This window comes from Dermacentor variabilis, chromosome 3 (assembly GCF_050947875.1).
Source record: "Dermacentor variabilis isolate Ectoservices chromosome 3, ASM5094787v1, whole genome shotgun sequence".
Classification (NCBI taxonomy): domain Eukaryota; kingdom Metazoa; phylum Arthropoda; class Arachnida; order Ixodida; family Ixodidae; genus Dermacentor; species Dermacentor variabilis.
Genome location: NC_134570.1, coordinates 77,076,830 through 77,100,399, shown reverse-complemented (window position 1 = coordinate 77,100,399; position 23,570 = coordinate 77,076,830). Strand labels below are relative to the sequence as shown.

At 45.0% G+C, this 23,570-nt stretch overlaps 1 protein-coding gene across 1 annotated transcript in view; it reads right to left on the bottom strand.

Moving 5' to 3' along the window:
- Positions 1 to 18,384, bottom strand: part of LOC142573997 (uncharacterized) — a 29,719-nt gene extending 11,335 nt beyond the window's left edge. The window contains exons 1-6 of the mRNA XM_075683197.1: positions 18,152 to 18,384; positions 14,756 to 14,818; positions 11,055 to 11,141; positions 8,910 to 8,974; positions 7,458 to 7,493; positions 2,130 to 2,174 (exon numbers count right to left, since the gene is read on the bottom strand). Coding sequence (XP_075539312.1) covers positions 2,130 to 2,174; positions 7,458 to 7,493; positions 8,910 to 8,974; positions 11,055 to 11,141; positions 14,756 to 14,818; positions 18,152 to 18,191 — 336 coding nt within the window. The 5' untranslated portion in view covers positions 18,192 to 18,384. The remainder of the gene's footprint in view (positions 1 to 2,129; positions 2,175 to 7,457; positions 7,494 to 8,909; positions 8,975 to 11,054; positions 11,142 to 14,755; positions 14,819 to 18,151) is intronic.
- Positions 18,385 to 23,570: the final 5,186 nt, after the last annotated feature.

The following is a 23,570-nucleotide window of genomic DNA, read 5'->3' as shown; positions in this document are numbered from 1 at the left end:
AGGATAAGACACGAAGACGCACACACCTGCACTCCCCTCCCCCCCACCTCTTTTTGTGCGCGCTTCATCACATCTCTCTCTAAACATTTCGTCTTTCCTCAAGCTTCATGACAGGGAAAGCCGGGCAGATAGAAAACGTGGAGAGGCAAAAAGAACGAAAAGGACAACAAGTGTTCTTCTTGCGTGGGAGTTTTGCATGCATTCCTTTACGTACCATGAATGCCTGTAAACTTGCTCATCTTTCTGTCCTTCTATCCCTCATCCTATTCTACCCACCCGCTTATGCTCCTCTCCTCTATTGGGGTAGGGATGGCGAGCTACAAATGAACCGCGCCGAGGAAAGCAGTTGCTGCGCTAACAAATACAAGTCTCCTTTTCGGGACGTTTACACCATCGACATGATTTGTTCGACCTCTGCTGATTAAATTATAGAGAATTGAACTGTATACCGGAGTTTTAAATGCCAAAACAACGATTTTATTATCAGGCAATTCGTAGTGGGGGACTCCGCAATAATTTTAACCACGAGGATATTTTTAATGTGCCCCCAATACATAAGCCACGGGCGATTTTGCATTTCGCCCCCATTGAAATGCGGCCATCGCGGCCGGGATTCAATCCCCTGACCGCATGCTTAGCAGAGCAGCACCATAGCCGCTAAGCCACAGCGGAGGGTTACTTTATAGAAAGAGAGAAAAAAACAAAGAATATTCGAGAAATTACTGCAGAAATCGAATCCAAGGTAAACGGAAATTACATCCATTCAGGACGGCTAAGGGAGACATTATAAAGGAACACCGTTCCTTTGTTTTAATCTGAAAGCAATTCCAAGTGGAGCACTTTATTTAATTAGGCTATAGGGTTGGGCAGTTGAAGAATAAATGCTGCAGGCAGAAGTTTCACAGTGTGGGTCATATGTTCCGCTGCTGTGTGCAGGACCATGAAACGGTGAAACGCATCGTAAAGGGGCACTAATACGAAACACTGAATCAGCTTTCGTTGATAGACTGTTCCTGAAGAACTCAACTTTCGTTGATTTCGCGGTAATGCATTGATGATTACAAGATAAAATGACGGTCATAGTGTAAATTCTAAATTTCGCACCGTAACCAAGGACCGGTACGCCAGCGTGACGTCACTGAACGCAAAGTACTGTTTTTTTTTTCGAATTTCGGCTGTTGTAGTTCAGCAAACATTCTGGATACTTTTGAAGTTCTGTCTTTCACTCTTTCAGAATACAATAGTGTCAATGCTCCGTACAGTATTTAACTACAAATACTCCGTTTTTGCAAATGAAACTAGTACTAAGCCCGAGCAGGTGGCGTCAGAATCCCTGATATCGCAGTGGCCTGGTGCGGGAATTTCAATGTGGCGTCGCCACCTGTCTGTCGTTGCTGTGCGTGCGCGTGTACGTGTGTGTGGGGGAGGTGGTGTCCGTGTGCAAGACAGAGCGATTCTCGCGGTAAGAGTCTTTCTTTTGTGTATTTTTATTGCGAAAAAGTAATTTGCTGATACAGCTAAACTGATTTTCTGCTTTAATGTCTCTTTAACAAAATCTGATGCCCTTCACCCCGAAATATACAAGGCAAGCATTGAGATCACGAAAACAATGCTATTTTGGGGCCACGAAGTGGAGATAAATGTATAAATAGTAGACATAACCAAGATTAGACTGGTCGAATGGAGAAAAGTGACTGGACAGACATACCAGTGCACTTTCACATAAATTTCATTTTATGCAAGTGCGACAAAAGTCAACGCCGCTACACAAACTCAGGAATCACGTATCTTGGCAAATTCGGAATTCACAAGATTGCACAACCAGATCGTGTATATGGCTGTTTTCAAACAATTCGCAAATTTAGTTAGGGAAGCGGCGAAAACATAAAAGACCAGTGGTGGGACACAACCAGTAGACTCACTTGGGCCTTGTCGTAAAGCTACAAAATTGCATAAAACAAACTATCACTCCATGATGTTCTTTGCGATGGGAATCGCAAACTTGTTCTGTTCTCGAAACAATACCTTAAACCCCATCGGCCACCACTTCTGTCTTTTCTTTTTCGTGTTTCTTTTTTTCAATTTTCCCTCAGTAACCTGGATTCGCTTTAGCTGGTTTCATGGCTTACCAGTTCGAAGATTTTCTTTTTCTCTTCCATTTCGTCGACGTGGTTCTGAAAGAAAGCCATGGAACGAGTAATTTGCCTTAATCTGTTCTCAATTGCTCATACGCTATAAAAACCACTACAGCTATAAGCCGTTGTAAAATAAACAAGTTACACAAACAAACCGGTCCTATATCTACTTTAATAATTCAGTTCTGGAGGCTTTTCGCGAGAGCTTTCGATGTTATCCCGTATATCACATATCTTGCGTTTCACTCTTCATGTTTGCGCGCTAACACTGAGTAAGTATGCAGAGTGCAAATAACACCACCTCATTTGTATTGATCAACTCAGCAGACAATTTCACAAAAGTATGGAGGTGGCGGCGATATCGGCAAGTCTCTCCGTAAAGTTCATTAAAGACTTTAATTAGATATTGGTTTATCTAGAACACTTATTTATTTATTTATTTATTTATTTATTTATTTATTTATTTATTTATTTATTTATTTATTTATTTATTTAAAGAATTTGTCATGGATGTGATGTGATGATGTGATAACTTTATTTCGAATCCGGCGGTTGGGAGGCCCGGGCCTGGGGCCGCATAGATGACCACTGGGAGCTGCTGCTCCCGGAGTCCAAAATATAACAAACGACAATTACATTAGTTTGGAAACAAAGGGGCACCTACTCTGTCACTTTTACCACAACGAATCCCACCAACGCATTTCTTCACTTCACTCTGTGGTCGCAAAAAAATTATGATTGTAATTATTATTACATGTGGCTTCGCTCGCCATGCCACCCCCGAGTAACCAAGTCAAACTTGATACGAAACGATTCACACACTGCTTTCAGATCCTGCCGATAATTATGGCTAAGCTCACAATGATAATCAGGAAGCGGGAGGCTAAAGTTCATGAGACAATTGACAAACGGTTCATGGTACCCATCCACGAGTTGTGAAGGTTATCTCGAACTGGCGTACATAAAAAAAAAAGGTCGCAGTTTCGCCCGAAATGCGAAGCGTCGATTGCGATAGCAAATTAGTAGACAACTATGCGAAGTAAGGATAGTAGTTTTATCGACCGTTTGAACTCGTAAGCATTCGCTTACTAACTACATTAACAAGCATGGCGTTGCGCGCGCAGGAAAACTTAAGCACATCTCACTCGATGAGCGCGGACACTGTCAAAACGCTGGCGCGAGGAAGAGCGGCAGCAGCAGCGAGCGAATTTACCTTCGTGCTGCCTGTCGCTTCAACGCGAACTAAGCTGCGAGAACACAGCGCACACGAAGATATGAGCCCCCGCCACACCTAAACTCCGTACTAATCGCAGATCGCTTTCGAGGTAGGGCCCACGCGGTCGCAAGAGGCCGCCGCGTACGCTGCAGTAGAGTGTACTAGAATACGCATCAGTGGGACGAGCGGCTTGGGCGGTGCATGCTTTGCGGTGAGGCGCGCGACGACGACGAAATATACTCTGGCGACGCTGCGATCGAAGTGGACTGGGTCGCATCAAGGTCCCGCCGTTGGAAACTTATGGCGATATTTCTCGGAAGGGTCATTCGTACTACTTCGCGCGCTGGTATATGCGTTCAGACCGCTCAAACGGTGTTTATAATTGCATATGACGTATTTACGCCTCAGGAACAGATGCCTTTCTTTCCCTTCTTTATTTCACCTTTCTTTTTTCATGCCGCTCGGTGATCGCGCGTGCATTACGCGTGATTGCGCGTGATCGCGCGTGCGTACGCAGTGTCTGCTTTCATTGTACTATGTTATTGTACGGTTCCCTCCGGAGAACAAATATTTTTCTTGTTCTTCAAGCAGCATGTATATCCCGTGTCTATTTATGAGCATATAGTTTTCCATCAGTAGGTCTTGCGAAATGCAGACGCAAGAACATATGCAAAATTCCTGCTTGCCGCTTCAAACAGATAAAGCCGGCACATCTCACGCCCTGTGGGAATCGATGTCATGCGAAGCAGTGTGCGGATATTATACCAAGTTAACGAAATGACCATGAAAGCACCAAGACGTAGGCGGCTGTTTCAATACGTATATGACACGCATATCATGACAATCACGTCATGACCTATCATTTATGTTCGTGATGCGCTCTTGTGCTACCATGGCGCTTTGGTACATACCAAGTCAACGAAACGACCATGCGAGCACCAAGACGTAGGCGGCTGTTTCATGGTTTAGCTTACACGCATGTGATCACATTCATGTCATGGCCTATCATTTATGTTCATCATACACTCTTGTCATAGTATGCCAATTTTGGTACATACCAAGTTAACGAAATGACCATGTAAGTACCAAGACGTAGGCGGCTGTTTCATTACCTAAATGACACGCATATCACGACAATCATGTCATGACCTATCGTTTATGTTCGTGATACGCTCTTGTCTTAACACGCCAATTTTGATACATATAAAATTAACGAAACGACAATGATAGCCCCAAGACGTAGGCGGCTGCTTCAAGACGTACATGACAGGCATATTACGACAATCATGACATGACCTATCCTTTATGGTCGTGACACGCTCTTGTCCTACCATGCCAATTTTGGTACATACCAAGTTAACGAAACGACCATGCGAGCACCAAGACATAGGCGGCTGTTCTATGATCTAAATGGCACGCGTGTGACCACAATCATGTCATGGCCTTTCATGCATGTTAGTCATGCACTCTTGTCATAGTATGCCAATTTTGGTGCATACCAAGTTAACGAAACGACCATGGGAGCACCAAGACGTAGGCGGCTAGACAGGTACTGTCAAAGTGACAAATGTTCGCGAAGAAATGCTTCCCAATTAATAAAAGATATCCGCCCCGTCCGGCGCCCTGTACTCAAATTTATGGGAAGTATTCTTACAAAAAAAGAAAAAAAAATTCACTCCAACATTTTCTTCATGTTTCCATCTTCCTCGGGTGACAGAATGCGGAGTAATTAGTACTGGTTCTCTTATTGCGGTCGCACCTCGTGCCTCAATACATGCTAATCTTTCGTCCGAGAGCCGTGTGAATTTTTTCGAGTCCATACTTAATAATAGCAACAAAAAAAGCAGCACGGTAGCCTAATTAGTGGTACATACAGGATATGGCGTTACGATGCTAAACTTGAGCCCACGGGTTCAAACCCGGTGGCGGAATTTGATGGGAACCAAATGGAAAAACACTCCTGTATTTCTGTTTAGGTGGATGGTAAAGAACCCCAGGTGGTGAGAACTGAACAAGGTGCCTCCTAACCATATCGTCGTAAAACGCTAGAATTTGTTCAATAAAAAAAGAGCACGTAGCGGCGTCTTTCGGCTTTATTCTAGGGGTGTAAACGAAAGTAATTATTCTCGAGTCTGCGTTCCCAAGAAAACATGTTACGCTTATTTTATATGTCATGCCGAAATGTAATGCCGTTCCCAACTGTACGTCCGCTCAACTAAGCAGGTTCGGTATTAAAAACGGCTGCTTTCAGTTATCCGGTGTACTATCATAGAAACAATAATGAAGCAAATAAAGGAACGGCGTGCCTCACATACACGTAGAGATATTTGTAGGTCTGCTCCCTTCGTTGAAGAGTAAGGGTGGTACCACATTGGGCACACATTTTTAATGGGTTGCATACATGATGATACTGACCAAAAAAATGTTTTGCTTTCCTGAATTAAGTAAGCAGACTGACAGGCTGCCCCACAACGTATCGTTTATATCGAATAACAGCTAGGAACTTGTTCAGCAGAACTAATTAGCACCCGTGCAGTAATTCTGTCAGGGACTTGTGCACCTCTGCGCAAACGCCAAGGCTCTCCACCAGCACAATCATTCGGAGTAAGAGCCCTCATTTGCATCGGCCCCTCACCTTCAAGACTTCAAAAGTGCTGTTATGCGTTACATTCGAACTGAAACGGCTATTATATAACCCTTAATAGTGAATTTTGAAGTCGAATGCGATTTGAATAGCAGATACCATTCGATTAGACTATATGCTTCTACTTCATTTCTCCTGCTGGCAGGTTAAAGGAGATCGCCAGACAATCCACAGAGAATAAATACATTGTTAAAGACATCCCGATCTCCCCGATTCAGTCTGAGCGCATAGGTAATATATTTTCTATAACTTCAGTTGCTCATATTAACGTCCAATTATTGCTTTGATTACTTTTTCAGAAACTCGATTGCACCTGGGACTGGTGCAGCAAGAAGCACACCTATTCCGGTTGGGAGTTTTCACTTTTTCAATCAGTGCATTTAGAATATTTTATAACTTTTCTCATAAATATATGTGGTGGGTATATATGTCTATGTACCCTTAGATTTACCTGGAAGTGCATTGGTCATCAGCATCTCTTCGCTCCATGCCGTTAATAAACCTGGTTTATATCACTATAATATTGTTTTCTTTGATCGATGTTCCTGATCAATATTCCACCAACAAGAAGCGCGCGCAATATGACACGGTGTCAATAAAATTTTGTTACGTAGCTGCATGTTGCAGGTAGGCGGCTTCTGTGGCACAAATCACGCGTCATATTTAGAAAACAATGTTAAAAGAGCAATTCACCTCGCTAAAACTACAATTGGTACTGGCCGACAAGAGTCGCTGGCGCACCAAAGCAGGTTAAACCGTAAAAAATTTCACTGCACAGACTTTCTGCAAGAAAAACTGGGCGCACGCCAGCGTCCACGCAACGAACTCGCGCTCACTTGCAGGCGACGCACATGAGAACGACAGCAAAATTGAAGACGTCGTGTTGCATAACCCACGCCTCAAATTTGTATACGTAGCAGAAAGGTGTCAATATAAACTTGCGGTTGAAATAAAGCGGCCATTATAAGAGCGCCTCAGCGCCCGCCTCGAAATTACGTTGAATATGCCGCGAAGCGCGCCTCCGACCCAATCCAGTTCGATCACAGCGCCCTAGCACAATTTTTTCCACACGCGGTGCCTCTGCGGGAGAGCGCCGTTCGGCCCACTCGACCATTGCCTAGTAGACTCTACGCAGCAGCAACCGGAGTAAAACGCCCCCCCCCCTTTTCCTCTCCTCCTCCTGGTGCCTTGCCCGTGACGGAAGACGGCACGCTTCCTCCCCGCCTTGCTCCCTTGTGCGCGTGAGATTGAGCCGCCATCGTATACGCTCGCCCTCGCACGCTTTCAGTTGCACATACACCATACTTACGGCGCGCGGCAACAATGTTCTCGCCCTTCAACTTTATGCGGAACATCCCGGCGACGGCAGAATCGCACCTGGAGGGTCCATATATTTGCTGTCGCAATAAAATACCATGCACTACTTTGAACAGAAAAAAAAACAGTCTAAATTTGTCCTCACCTTGTTATTCCTCCATCTTACCACCGATATCTGCAGCTGCATTTTTGGACAAGAACCAGAACGAGGCTTCAGGAAGTAATATTACATTTCACATGACAATACCGGGCGCTTCATCACGCTGTTCATCATCCATCTTATTCGATATTTGCCGAGGTAAATGGTCGAAATACTAATGGCATGTAAAGTCAGGTAGCTTTTAGGTAGACAAGTAATTACTGTTATAAAACGAGGAAGCTTTATTACAGAGTCTAACTGAAGAGGTTTGCAGCCCTGTACGCCTGAGCTAACTTCATTTCGTTTACGTGGAAAATATAGTTACTTTAAGGTATAAATAAAATGAAAAGAAAAATATAATAATAATAATAATAATAAAACGGAGAAAAATTAGAAAACGCTAATACTAGTACATACAAGAGCAGGGGGCGCAAGAAATGAAACATGAAGAACGAACGTTAGTCACTGCATAAGATCGTCCCTAGCGTATTGAGCACATATACGTAGTAATAAAAAAAGCGTGCATGAGGTGTCACATGTGTAAGGTGTCGCATGAGGTGTCACGATGTGTAACGCAGGCTAAAGAAGGTCGCAGGGAAAAAAAGTGCAAAAAGTTTGTTAAGCCCATGCTGCATAGCTCTCAGCTCTTCGCCGCAGAGTAAACAAAGTAGGTCCGAAACCGAAAAAACGAGAATGTGAGAAGCAACATTTGCGATTCTTTACTGAATGCGCCTGTATTTTCAACAAGGCTTCCTTTACACGAGGGCGTTCTTACATCGGCCAAACTGGCCAATGTATTAATCATCGTCTACGGGAGCCCTCGTGATCGCTCAAGGGTTCAGTTGCCAGTCATTTTTGGATGAACATTAGTTGTGGAGAACATGAACATTGTTTGGAGAACATTAGAAATTTAGTTGTGAACTCATTCTTGAAATGTGCGCGTTCTTAGGACGCTACGGTTAGCAACATGCCCGAGAGGTAATTGAAGCATTTCAGATCTCCCAAACACGGTGATTTTTTAGTTAGCGTGCCTTCCATTTCTCTTTGCACAACGGCAAAGAGAAAACTACGAGATCTATCGAATGTGTGAAGGCTTGCCCACAATAGTAGCTTGAGAGGATTTCGCATTTTTTATCTCTGCGCCTTCTTCTATAGTGTGTGTGTGTGTGTGTGTGTGTGTGTGTGTGTGTGTGTGTGTGTGTGTGTGTGTGTGTGTGTGCGTGTGCGTGTGCGTGTGTGTGTGTGTGTGTGTGTGTGTGTGTGTGTGTGTGTGTGTGTGTGTGTGTGTGTGTGTGTGTGTGTGCAACTGCCTAGTCATGATAACCTTGTTCGTAAGTGCGGAGAAATAAACACGAATAACGTTGTCCATTTCAGCCCACTCAAAAAGCACGCGGACTTTTATAGTAAAATGTAAATTTCATGCTGCGAGAACAGTCCACCGCAGCCTTGAGCAATTACCTCTGTGTATTCTTTCCAGGTAAACCTCGATCCCTTGACGCAACGTTCCACTGCCTTAGACTGTTCTAAGAGGAAAAAAATGAAATTATATGCGGCGCCATCAAGACCGCTCAGGTATCGGAGTTGAAATCACAATTTCTAATTAATAAATTCACTTCATAATTCTGCCCTGTGTATACAAAGGAAGACATGAGTTCGCGAAAAACAAATCACGCTAAAATGACTTAAAACGCAGAACTTTCACGCTTAGAAGGAAGAAAGAACGCCAGCCACTGCGTTCTTTCGTCCTTCTAGCGTGGCTTGTTAGAGCTTGCAGAATGACGGCGATTTCCAGCGAAGCTTTTTCTCTCAAGCAGCTACAATAGGGATATTTCTTGTCTATAATTCAACGACATGATTTAAAATGTTTCCCACATTTGATTCATGACATTAATTCGGCAATTCGTGCAAATTTAAACTCGGCGTCATATTTCGCTGTCTCAGGAAACGGGAACAACACCGGAAAAACTGCATACAATAAACTTTACGAGCATATCAGACGTAGCGTGACCCCCCCCCCCCTACCCATTTGCACGAAATATGCAATCACCGCCATTCTTCGACTTCCGAATGCTCAGGCGCACACTCTAAGTGCTTCTTATAGCACCTGTATATAGCGGGGATAATGAATGCTCTCAAACGTTTACAACACATTACTCCTAAGATTTACTCTATTTTCACCAAATGTGAACTAGGTGCCCTTCACCGTTATGTCGGGTCACTTGAAAAAAAAATGTGGACAAGGACCGTGCGATGCTCTTAAGCACCTGCTAAAGAAATTATTTTGCCGAGACCGTAATTCGTTCCGACATATTCGACTTTCCATCCGAGTTAACCATAAGGTCACCTCCCCCCCCCCCCCCCCCCCGATTTCAACCAGATTTGATATTGGTGGCAGTTACAGCTCTCGATGGACTGCGGGCTAAATTGTGTGCCGCTCGTACAGATACTCTTATATAACGCTCTGGAGCAGTGCATAAAGAGTTTACTCTGAAAATGACGCAACTAAACCGTGCACTTTGAAATTTCCCGGCATGTCACCGATAACGTGGGCTCTACTAAAAGCAAATCTCAACTAGAAGCACCAATCAGTTTGCCGAGGACACCGCGGGAACCTACTAGGCGTATCGTATTACGCATAAAGATGGAAGAAATGAGTTCTGAAATCATTTCAAAAGATAATGATCAGGCAAGAAATGTCGAACTTTCATCACGCAATAGGCACCGCCCATTTCCACCGAACGCGAACTCACTATTGCTAATAGTTATCCTCGGACAGTGGAAACGTTGTGTGTAACGGCCGTACGGCGCTTTCGAGTACTTTCGCAAAGAATCTTTTCGCACAGCCTGTAATTAACTAACACTCTTGAAACGTTGCCCGCACATCGCCCATCAAATCGCCCCAATTTTCTCGATACCTCAATAATCTGGCATGTTTAGCCCTTGCAGGACATTGAGTAAACTTCCTACGTCGTTCTCGTAAGATGCGCTTCTAACGGTGCCACCTCTGGTTCTCCAAGAGCAGAAACTTTGTAAGCGTTACGTTTAACGCCTCTAAGAAGGCGGAAAACAAGGCGTTGATCATTCGTATTTAGCCCCCACTTAAAGCACACACTGCAAAATTGGACAGTTCGTTTTCACATCAACCTTTATGAGCCCCAATGCCTTTGAAATACTGATACGCCACGAGTGACTAGCTCGGTGGGCACCGTCTGCAGCGTGGGAAGTGATACGTCCTCGGGTGTAGCAGCGCGACGCCAGAGTAACTACGCCACCACAGCGGTTGCTCAAGATGCTTGTCACCTTGCTTTCGGTATCGTATAGCAGTGCACCGTCTTGACGTTTACAGCCTCCTTACGCTATGCTACGCTCTAAACATGCATGAAATAAATGTTCACGACACGACGAACGCCTAAGTCCTATGGAAGAACATCGCTCACATTAGCCTGCAACTTTCCTTCGTGTTCTTTCCTCATGAGAATGGGTAAGGGTTGTTTAGAACAAGAACGTGGAGGGAAGTGGGGGTTCTTGGATTTGAGAAAACGTCGCTATTACATCGAAATACGCAGACGCTGCTCCCCAATTGAGAATTTTTTTTTAGAATACCTGGGTTACAGCAGTTTGAGAGGAGCACTTCTTCTTCCTCCGTGAATATATGATGCATTAATATATCCCAGTCTCTCTCGAAATTCTCTGAAAAGGCAATACAAGTTATTCGTGTGAATATATTTCTCGCCTCCTAGGCAAATGTATCGCTGCTGCGTCACTGCTGTATCACTAATGTGCTTTTTTTAATAGACGCCATAAAAAAATACGATCTCAACCAATTAACAAACAAGGAGCGCTTTTTTCTGTCTGTCCACCAAAAAAGGCTTGACCGATCGCTTAAAGTTACCCCCTGAAACATTTATTGAAAGCCGCGATTAGTCTTCCACGGTATCCCAGTCCTGTAATCATTGCCGGCGTGCTAAATGATGTTAGGACAGGACTAAAGCAGTTCGTGCAACTCCGGTAACGTCATAAGGCGCGCATATCAAGTAAGACCATTTGTGACGGCTATGCCTACTGCTACCACGGAACGTAATGCGCAAACAAAGCAGGTCTCCAGAAATCCGCAAGGTGGAGAAACTTTCATGCGGATGATTTTTTTTTTCACAGAACGTAAGCAGCACACATGGTCACGGATTACGTTTTTGTGATCAATGCTACGCACATTACGTCTCCGGAGAACCCCATAGTATAACCTAACTTATGAAGGTTTCTGTTCTTGAGAGCTGTCTTGTTATTTCCAAGCGACATGCGCCGGCCAGTGCTATGTGGGCTATCACAATTAGCCCGCGCCTTTTCCTAAAACTTACTAGCGTGAGGACTGCATTGTAAATACGGGCCATGATTCGGGGTTATGCATATGCCCATGCGCGTATGATAAGTTTTGTAAGTCCGGTACTTTTTACTGACCCGTAGCCATGTTCGGAAACCGGTGTGCCGACTGATTAAGCATCTAGAAGTCAAGTTTGCCATAATGTACCTCATACGTTGTATGCAGAGGTTACGAATCTAATAGCATTGGTTATTGCATAAAAGTATTAAAAAAGCTCCTCTCTTTCGGGTGGAATCAGGAAGTTACAGGGCCTAAAGTGTTGACTGTATCCTCATGCTCTAATTCGTGTAACCTGCCGCGAAGCATTGTTTAAGTTTATGCTGCCAACGTTGCTTCATTAGACCGATGCGGCCGCAATCTGGTACGCCAAGCTTCCTGAAAATAGACTAGCGCTAGATAGAACTGTCATTCTGCAGCAGCCTTCCGCGGTTGGTCAAAAACTTTTCTGGGCCACCCCCACTTCGCCTGTCTGTCATGTGACGTCACGAAAAGCGCAATAGCTCCTCATCTGACATGACGTGTACACACTGATTATGCATAATTCGAACGAACAAAAGAAAACTAATTATTTCTGATTCGATGCCTTTGCGCCATTAACCCTCTGCTACTGGTCAACATATTTCAGGTTGCACCCACTCAACCTGTCTGTCACTCGACGTCACAAAGCCGCGAAAACGGATGGTGTCAAAGCGACGTGTACGCGTTAAGATGCATTAATATGCCAAACGAAACTGGATTTTTTTTTCTGTATAGCCGGTGACTGTCCCGTTCCGAAAGGAATAGAACATGGCTGCCGTCGATCGCTCAGGCACTGGCTACTCGCACCTGCCGGAGAACATGGGTTTATTTGCGTACAAAAAAACCTTCTGCGTCGCCGTATAGCGTTATCGAGGCTTTTCGGCACGTATACGACATCGCTCTGCCAACTGTTCTTTGCTGAGGACCCGCTTTAGCCGCATCATTAACTGTCCGTTGCACGCCACCGCGATCTTAAACAGGTCACCGCACGTTAAGTAAGGGAAAGCGGACCAATCGCTGACGCCAGAACCACCCTGTTCATTCGGTTATCTATATTTAGTGCGATGGCTCGGCCCCATTGAAACCTTCGCCACCTGAGCGTGATCCTCGCCTCTTGGCAGCCAATTATAAGTAAGAAAAACCGCTCAATGTAGGCAATGTGATTCGTTTTGAAAACAAACAAAAGTGACCTCCTATAAACGAGGAGAGCGTTTGATTGAGCTGTTCAGGCTGCGCAGTGGGTCACCATCCGATTATTGCGTCAGCGGTTACGTAAATCTGACGTCAGAAGACTGGAATAAAAACATACTGGAATATAGTTTTACGTTATAGGGCCCTAGGGTTGGGTTGAGTAATAACGAAATACACAAAAGGGTATCACAGTTTCGCCATAAAGGCGAAGTGATGAATGCGATAGCAACATGTTAGAATAATACACCAAGTGTAAGACTCGTAGCCGTAGTGGCAGTATGAATTGAAGTAAAAACGTAAGCTAAGTAAAACCGAGCTGTTGTGCTAAGGGTCCTCTGCTTGAATCCTGCCGTCGGACACTCTCAGTTATGTTTATTAACTAAAGCGAACGCCTTTCTTAGCGAGTTTGCAACCACGTTTCCGTATCGGCTATATTTCAAACCTCTTTCCTGGACCGATCCAGGAAGTAGTGCCCACAGCGGAGCCACCCCCCCCCCCACACTAATGCATCAGTTTCAGGTTTATATTATTGTTTCGCACTTTTAATATTTCAGTCTGGGAAAATTTAACATAAAAGGCATGCCCTGTCGGTTTTCTGTTCCATGGAATTTGTTTGTGGGCTGCTATTCTGAAAATTTTGAGGAATAATTTTTGTCGAGGATATAAGACCTGGTATGAACAACTTTAGTGGTATAATGGTGTAGCAATATAACCCGCAAATACTGCACGTCATATGGTATGGCGTGGCATACAGCGTGCGTATAGCGTACATATAGTTAAATATATGCGGAAGCTCACGGCCACACCGACGCCAACGGCGAGGGCAAAAATTCGCGCGGTGTCTCTGTAATTGCCACCGAATTAAAACAATAGCAATTGGCACAAGCAATGACAACATTGGCGGAAACAACAGCAATGAAAAGGCAAGTATGCCTGACGCCATTGCAATCGTAAAGATCACCTAAAAGACGTACGCAGCAGTCTGTCGTAATACAGTTCAAATCAAAGCCAATTTCATACAAAGCCGTAAAATATGATAAAGATTACATATTTGCGTCGAAAGAATAACGAACACGTCGAGTAAGGCACTTGCGCTGGTGAAAACGCCGAATCTATACTGCGTCTACTATTGCCCTCTCCGCCAGCTCAAGGAAATTTTAGATTGTGCGCTGCTGCGTTGCGAAGCTGTCAGGAGCATTCCATTCCCGAATTGATCTAGGGAAGAAAGAGCAACAAAATATGTTGCTGTGACCAGAATATCCTTGTAATATGGAATCGCGTATGTGTGTCGCGTTTCTCTCGTTTGCCTTGTTTCAATGAACCGCCCGGGATTAATCTTAAAGCTGTTGCGCAGTAGCATAGATAGATACTTTAGTCGTTGAAGTTTAGCTCGATTGCCGGTTGAAGTTACACCTGCTCGGCGCGATATTTCTGTAGGAGAATCCGTGCGCCGATAACGACTGAAAACGAACCGCGCCGCTTTCCGCTGCCTGTTCTCGAGCCTAATGGTAGCGCAATGTGTGAAGGGAGACCAGATTACATTAGCGTATTACGTCGCTGGTCCTACGAGTGTGAAGTGTGTTAAATGCTTGGTTTCACGGGTTGAACGCCGTAACGTTCGCTTTGAAAAACGTTACTTATTAAGGTCAGGCGCGTCTTCTTACTGCCCGAAGCTTCCGTGTACTTCCAACGGTCCGCAGAAAATATTTGCACTCACTCCACTGCTTAGACTTCTTCAAGTGGGCTCCTGGTCTTTGGCACAGTACAGTTTCAATGCATCCTGAAAAAAATAAATAAGCAGTTTTCAGAACTGCACATATATAGCTAGCGTGAAAATGATTACACGCTACATCTTGGCGAACGTTATCGTCCCAGCTAACGTTATTCAAGATAATTAAAGAAAAAGAATCCTAAGAAAACACAGTTAAAGGGTGCTGTCAATGAGGCCTTTGGTGCTCCGTCGTTGAATGTCTGAAGACCAAACACCTTCTTACATTCGCCTCTCTCTCTATATCTCTTTCTTTCTTTGCTCCGTGTATTTCAAATATTTTGTTTAACAGCTTGGCTAACGCTAGCTGGGCCATCCTATATTCGTATAGGAGGAGGAGGAGACAAAGGGGAGGAAAGACAGGGAGGTTAGCCAGTGTAAGTACCGGCTGGCTACCCTGTGCTGGGGAAAGAGGTAAAGGGAATAAAATGATAAAGGAGAAAAAGAGGGGAAAAAATGGAAACCAGAAAATTCACGCAGTAACGCGAAACTACGCGCTACAACATTCAAAGGCCGTCGCACAATTCGCATGACCTTAAAAACTTCAGCAGAGCCCTTAAGGTATTGAGTGCCGAAGCCCGTCTGGACCAGTGCCCTAGAGCTTTTCCTTCTGTAAAGGGGCGATTGTACAGTTTTTCGAGCGCGGTCACGAGCACTTTTCTTGGCACTTTGTAAGGGGACAGTCACAAAGGAGGTGCTCAATCGTCTCCTCGCAGCCGCAGTTGTCACAAGTAGGGCTGTCGGCCATGCCATTGCGGAATGAAGAGGAGTTCATGAATGCCACGCCGAGCCACAGGCGGCACAGAAGTGTTGCTTCCGCTCGTGGTAACCCTGGTGGCAGGCGGAGTTGCAGACGTGGATCCAATCTGTGGAGACGTGCGTTCGTGAATTCAGTGGTGTTCCACAGATTCTGCGTAAGCTCGCGGGCGTGGGAGCGAAGACATGTGGCTGCATCTGTTCTTGACAGCGGTATGGGTATAATCTGGGCACCATCATGGGCCGACCGGGCAGCGTCATCCACACTCATTTCCCGAAATTCCCCAGTGACCTGGTATCCGCTGGTAGATGATGTTGTGTCCCTTGTTGACTGCGTGATGGTGGAGTAGTCGGATGTCTGCGACTAGTTGTACATTTGGTCCGTGGTTGAAAGGGGACATCAGACACTGGAGAGCTGCCTTTGAGTCACATAAGATGGACCATGAATGTGGTTATTTGTGAACAATAAACTCCAGAGCAGCACGGATAGCTGCCAGTTCTGCAGCCGTCGATGATGTAATGTGAGATGTCTTGAACTTGAGGGGGACAGACTCTGCTGGAATCACCACTGCTCCAGCTGAACTTTTTTTTTTAGAGGAGACAGAACCGTCCGTGTAAACGTGGATGCCTCCTCTGTGCTTGTCATGTAGCACTGAAAGCACGGTTTGTTTGAGGGCGAAACTCCGTTTGACATCTCCGTTTTCTTTTTGGTACCGGGAATAACAAGAAGAGCCTGGAGTGGATGGAGGCACCACAGCGGTAGAGATGGTCGTGCTGCAGGCGTGAAGTTTGACGGCAAAGTTCCATGGTTGGCGGCAATAATCTTGCTAAACGCTGAACGAGGTCGAGCGGCAGGAAGGGAGGCGAGATGATGCGATTGAAGTCGGGCGAAGTTCCTTCTAGAAGAGGCATAATTAGTTGTTTCTTTGTGTAAGGGTCGTTACGGTGAACGCGAGTGGTTGTCGGCACATACGCGATAGTGATACGCATATATTCGTATATGCGTATCACCATATGCACCATCACCACCACCATCTTACAGAGAGCTTGTTACATCGCAGCCAGTACCGGCCCAACAAAATAAGGAATTTTAAGAGAGAATTGACAAGAGTAGAAGAAAAGAAAGAAAAATAACTTCAGGAAAAGACACCGAGGGACCGAAAGGAAAGCACAGTCAACAATATTTCTCGTCCTCTGCCTAAATAAAACAAATCGCATTTTTTAACCACGAAATCTGCTACAAGAAGCAATTAATACTTCGGTCGCATTTATATACAAAGGAAAATTAAATCAGAAATGCGGCACGTGCGACATAAAGATGTATATTCATGTCGTTGTCGCGTTTTCTTGCACCACGTTTCTTGTTTAAATGTACCAGCTCGCACAACAACCGGTATTATTAAGCTGTAGAACACCGTAAAGAAGAGACTAGCAGTGGCCGTACAAAGGAAGTATTCGCACGGAGTCTACGTCTCGACAAGAGCTTCGTCGACATGAACTCGACGCAATCGGATCGAATAAACAGTCGAGCTGACCCAGCTCCACATGACCATGTTTAGATGCAATTTCCCAAGAGGGTTAAGAGAGTCCACCCATTCCTTGCATGCGGGCTGACGTAACTCGCCTCGGAGCTCACTCGGACCGACCCGAAAGCGTTTAAATGAAGCCGACAACCGCTTTTGGGCCCGTCAAGTCGACTCGACCCGACTTCACCGGGTTCATATAAACGTAGCTATGCGGACTCGTATAGTCCCCTTGTCGAAATGTTGGCTCCAGGCTGAGGCTGCTCTTATTAACCCAATAATGATCACTTCAAGTATCCGTGTTCCTTTGAATATTTGGTCTTCTTCACATCAAGAAGAGATGCCGCTTTGGTGCCTGACAGCGTCGTCATTGCTTTCGTCATTGGAATCTAACACTATAATGCCGTTAGTCACCGGATCGCACGTTGTACTCGTTTTCCAACGTTTACCGATATGTTGCCAATGGTCGACTAATTAAATCGCAGCGAAAGTGCATGAGCAGCGCCGAATATATACATCAATAAATAAGTAAATAAATAAATCTGTCAATACATAGCCTCCTCGATAAATGAGTTTATCGACAAGCCTATGGTCAATCAGTCAGTCGATCGGTCGGTTTGTCGGTCAGTCTGTCAAAAATGATCTTTACTTATACATATATACTTGGCAAATACGTACAGATACTCGGACAAATAGCCTAGGCGACTAGTGTCTCGTTTATTACAGAAACGTGCGTGTATACGTCAACCGCGCAAACGTTTACTGAACGAGTAAGAAGATCGTCTAAATTACAAAGCAATAATTAAGGTAGAGTTGGGACTTTTTCGTGGACGAGTAGAAGGTTTTACATGCAAGGTCATAGTTCCTGGCAACTTTTATTTCCCCAGGCGCAGCGTTCCAACTTCACACGCCAAACGACTAGTATAACAATCGTTGAAAACATACATTGCTTCGGTTAGAAAGATTTAGGTTACCATCACTTGCTTGCCTAGCGTTTTCACGTTTTGATGCTTAATAAAGTGTCGGGAAAGGGGAAATCTGCATGCATACATCCCATGTGGCTTACCGTGCACGACAATCAGGAGGAGAGCTGGCTTCGCAAGCATATCTCAAAGGCCGTGTCTCGGCTTGGTGCCGGCGCATCTGCAAGGACTGAACGCTCGCGGATTGACATTCCTCTGTCGCGTGAGCGGTGTCTGTCTCGGGCATATTTACGACTGCGACCGTTATTGACTCCTTCGCACCGTTCGAAGTGTCTTGCGAATCACTCACAAAAAAAGGGCGTTTCCAGTTTCTTCGGGCTTTTCAGCTGGCTGCGCCCTCGAGGGATTCAGCTTTTGGGATCCTCACACGAGACGTGCTGAGAACTTTCACCGAAAGAAAAAAAAAAGAACCTACAGCTGAAAGGAAACTGGAAGGCATAGACTCTGCCACATCGTACTCCAACAGATGAATGTATGCACTATTCAATACTATAAAAACGCGACGTCACGGTTGACAGCCAGCCAGTCGCACACAAAACAAAAGCACTCGCACGACAATACCGTCTAGCCTTCTTTCTTTTTTTTTGCGTAATTTAATTCGGCTTTCTCTTTGCCGTGAGCCGACAAGTTGCAGAAGTTATGCGTTACATTTCCTAGAAGCCTTCATTGACGGTTCAATGGAGGCCCCCAATTAAAGCAACAATGACCTTCCAGTTTCTATTCCTAATTGTTCTGTGTTTATTTCGGTTATACATATCCGCTAGTTCTGTACCAAACCGATATTCACAGAGTCAGCAATGAGTGACAGCTATTGGGTGAAGCTTATAGTGGTGAAGCGTAGTATAATAGCCATGACTAAGTGGAAAGTAATATTAATTACGAGACAAATGAGTTCATTCTTACGTGTTTACGTAGCTCTCCAAATCGATCATCTGCCGTTTCCCAAATGTGCTTCCGCCCTGACACGTTTTCTTGCAGTGAAGTCACGTTTTTGGACACTACGACCATGGCGCTAAAGTTAAATAAATCCTTTCTTTGTTTCTTACTTTATTCTTCTGATTTTTCATCTTCTTTTTTTATTATTGAGAACGAATTCATCTCTACACTTCGCTTTCGCGCACTGTCTACAGCGGCTGTTTATATTTTTTGCTGAAAACCAAGCCCCTCTAAACATATATTCAAAGTAAATTCTTTAATTCTGACACTCAATTAAGCGCAACTTTCTTCGTTATTCTTCGGGGCCCCTCGGAACGGAGTCGGTTTCGGTAAAGCGTTGACAATACCTTGCCTTGCGCTGAAAACTGGGTGGTCGCAAAAAAAAGAAGTGGCGGACGTTCGTGCTGTTTTGACGATGCCCGACCCCGAAACCTGAGCGGGCCCCCCGTCAGTCCTGCCTTTTACACAGTCGTAAAGCATCGCCTGTCTTCTCGGTGAAAAGAACGGGCGCAAACGATCAACATTGTTTTGCGAACCACGCGCGATGCCACTCGTTCGTACACAAGCGAGAAGGGTGAGCAGCCCTTTGTCAATTTGAGCACGAAGAAACAAGAGAGGCACGAACACGCGCACGTGTGTGCATACGAAAGACACGCCACAGGGATACGCACACGTGTCAATATAACTTCGTGCCGTTAAACGAGGGCGAGCCGCAGGCGACAGTGATCCCGAAGCTATGGAGCCGCGCTCGAAGGCCCTAAATCATATTCCCTTCACCTTCGGTGCCTCAGCCTGCGCGTGTTTTGTGGCTGTGTTGAGGCAGCTGACAGCATAAAAGGCTGCTCATTGCGCAGCGGCTGTATATAGGAGGCCAATTCTAACGCTTCTTAAAGGGCCACACAGTCAACAGTGCATGGAAACAGCCTCACGATTGAGTGCGCTTGAAAAAAAAAAAACATCTTCCAATTGAGCGTACGTTACATAAGTGTCTGAAGGCAGAATTACTAAAACGAGGCATCGGGGTTCGTTGCAAATCTCGATATTTCTGCCTGTCGCGCACAAAGTGTACGCACTTTTCACGAAATTAACGTGCTCGCCCTTGCATGTTTCCCGCTCACATTTTGCTACAATATGCACTTGCGCACTATTTTGCGTCAAAGCGTAATATGAAGGCGGTAACGGTTTCACTGACCAAAACTGGCAGACTAATCCGGCTTGGCTTTATTCAGTACACTAAACTTCAGGGCGCAGGAACAAAAACAGGAAACGTATTTGTTGACAACCCTAGCAAAAATAGCACGTGTGGGCACGCTTTTAGCACAGCTCGGTAAGGTTATAAGTCTACGGTGACCCCGTTCACATCGCGCGCAACCGTAAATGACATCGTGCGCAGTCATGCCTAGACGTACTTCAAGAGGGTCCATGTGTCGAAGCGCTAATATATGCCCAGGCAAGCGATTATTACCACTAAGAGGAGAAGGAGGGGATAAGTGTACTGCATACAACATGAAAAAAAACTCAGATATTTTGGTTACAAATTGCACGGACAGTGCAATTCATTTATCGTTATTATGTGTTCGTTTGCTTAAAAATACAATTATGGGGATTTACGTGCCAAAACCACGATATGCTTATGAAGCACGCCGTAGTGGGGGACTCCGGAATAATTTGGGCCACCTGAACTTTTTTACTTGCACCTAAATCTAAGTAACCCGCCGTGGTTGCTCAGTGGCTATGGTGTTGGGCTGCTGAGCACGAGGTCGCGGGATCGAATCCCGGCCACGGCGGCCGCATTTCGATGGGGGCGAAATGCGAAAACACCCGTGTGCTTAGATTTAGGTGCACGTTAAAGAACCCCAGGTGGTCAAAATTTCCGGAGTCCTCCACTACGGCGTGCCTCATAATCAGAAAGTGGTTTTGGCACGTAAAACCCCAAATATTATTATTATTAAATCTAAGTAGACAGGTGTTTTCGCATTACACCCCCATCGAAATGCGGCCGCCGTGACCGGGATTGGATCCCGTGACATCGTGCTTAGCAGCCCAACACCTGAGCCACTAAGCAGCAACCTCGACGGGTTTGCTTGTTTTTCTTTCATCGTCGTTTTTCGCGACAGTTCGTCATTTACCCTTATCGCATGTGCAGACATTCGGCCGCACGTCTGTACACACTACTGCAGTGACGCAAGGCACAGACCTATTAACGTGCCTTACAAGGCAGACATCTTATCTTTTACATTTCTTTGAACGTATCTCATTATGGTTTCATTTGGATATGTAGATCGGCTGAGCCTGTGCGCATTTTAAAACTTAAGCAACTAGGATCTTGTGAAGCGCACGAAACCTTGAAGCGCACTTTTGTCCCGCGCAGGTATGCACCGTTTTAAATAGGAGATGGAGAAAACACCGTATTCACCCGTGAATACAAACATACAAACCATTTTATGCTTTTATTTTCCATGCGAAAGCTTTTCCGCCTACCGAAGACACTATTCGAGCAAAAAATGAGCTGCCTGTCTTCTTTCTTTTTTTTCCTGAGATTTATATAGCGTGCGCATACATTTCGCAATCCGCGTTCGAGGAAAAGGGTTGAGCAAACACATTTGTCGCTGTTCAGGCTCCAGAGCGAACTTGTTTGCGGTATAACGCGTGCCATTCAACGTTCGCCTCGACTTTCACCGGGTTCTGCTGCTAAGAGGAGCAGCTCACCCGGCTGTGTACACACGAATCCATCCTTCCTCTGTTTCGTTCCCTCGCATTGAGCTTCTCCTTCCGTATCCGTCAGAAAGTATCCGTCAGAAACAAAGTTCGTACCGTAAAGGAAATCGGGGATAGACGGCAACCTTATATAGCTGGCGCTTACACGAACCCAATTAGCGGCGACAAATTTGAGTGGCATCCTCTCGCGAGTGACGTCACGTCCAGGACGCTGCTCACTCTGGCTCGGACGGCTGCTGCGAGCGTTCGCTCGCTTCGTGCGTGCTGTAGAAGAAGAGAGAGAGAAGAGAAGGGAAAAGAAAAGGCAGGGAGGTTAACCAGACTGAGTCCAGTTTGCTACCCTACACATGGGGAGGAGAGAGAGAGAGAGAGATGACATGCACTATGTTAGGTGCAGGATGTCTATAGTCGGGCACTCAAATCGTAGGAACTAAGTATGCCTGAGCTATGCTTGCTGAAGGATGTTTGGGCTGCTTTCTGCTGTCGAGCATGAAGTGCAGTTAGATTGTTTTTTACGCGAAACCGCACGACGCATGAAAAACTGAGGCTTAGATATTGGAAGTTACGTACTGCTTTTCTAATGCACAGGTGCGCCTTGCATGTAGATAAACGTTTGTTGAAAAAGAATGCCCGCAAATTAAGCCAAAGAATTTGCACGATATCTTGCTCAAAGCGTGTAGATTCCCTTTATAACTTAATTATGGCAGACACGCACTGCATTTTATACAAAACAGCAACGTTGTCACTTCTTTCGAACAACGTAAATGCGCACATAAGTGACGGATTGTGCATGCTGCAAACCGTCCACCCACAAGCGCTAAAAGTGGGTGTTTTAACATGCACGACTACTCGTGACAGATTAAGTAGCAACGGGTTAAAATCAAGGTAACTTTTTTTTAGAACTTATACATGACAAGCATTTTGTTACATGTTTGTAGCACCGCAGCAAATATTCATCTGGTCTCTCAGTCAGATGTTCAATCCTGATTTTTATTATTTGATTATCCACCTGAACTGCCGCTCCAGTCTTTAGAACCACGCAACAGAAGTTTGCGACGCGATGGACCGGACTTCGTCGGCCGGCACTGTAAACGCATCTTTTAAGAAATAGATTGTTATAAGCCGTCTTTATGCACGTTTACACATGAAAACAAGCAAAAACTTTTTTCTATAAAGTACCTTCAGAAGTGTACCAGCATGTAAAACTACACCGAACAAACAAAAACGCTACGGAACGCATGCGGGACCTACAGCGCCCCGTATGGGCCACGCTCAGGCCTAATAATGTCGAGTCGAACAAGCTTGTCGGTTCGAAAACCGACCGCTTCGACGTTATAACAATGACAACAAGGCAATATGAATTTGATTGTGTCCGTAAGAGTTGCACGAGTCACACACCGGTGAGCTTGCTATTCCAATAAGAAACGACCCTTAGTGAAAACCATCCCATAAACAGATGCGGCACCGTAAAGCTGCATCCCTGTGGGAAAGGTGCGTTGGCGCTGGCAGTACTAGTGACGAATTCAGTCTGTGTGGGCGACAGTTCGGAATGCTAGGGGTGTTACAAGCACCTTGCGTCTTGGTTTGAGCAAGCGAACGAAGACCAAGACGCGAACATCTTTTCATATTTATTTATTTATTTATTTATTTATTTATTTATTTATTTATTTATTTATGTATTTATTTATTTATTTATATATTTATTTATTTATTTATTTATTTATTTATTTATTTATTTATTTCGGACACTTTCCTGGCCCGAAGGCCTTACAGAAAGGAGTGCTAAGTACAAAAAAAAAACACAGTACGTAATTATACAATAATAGGTTTAGAAAAACGGCCGAAAAC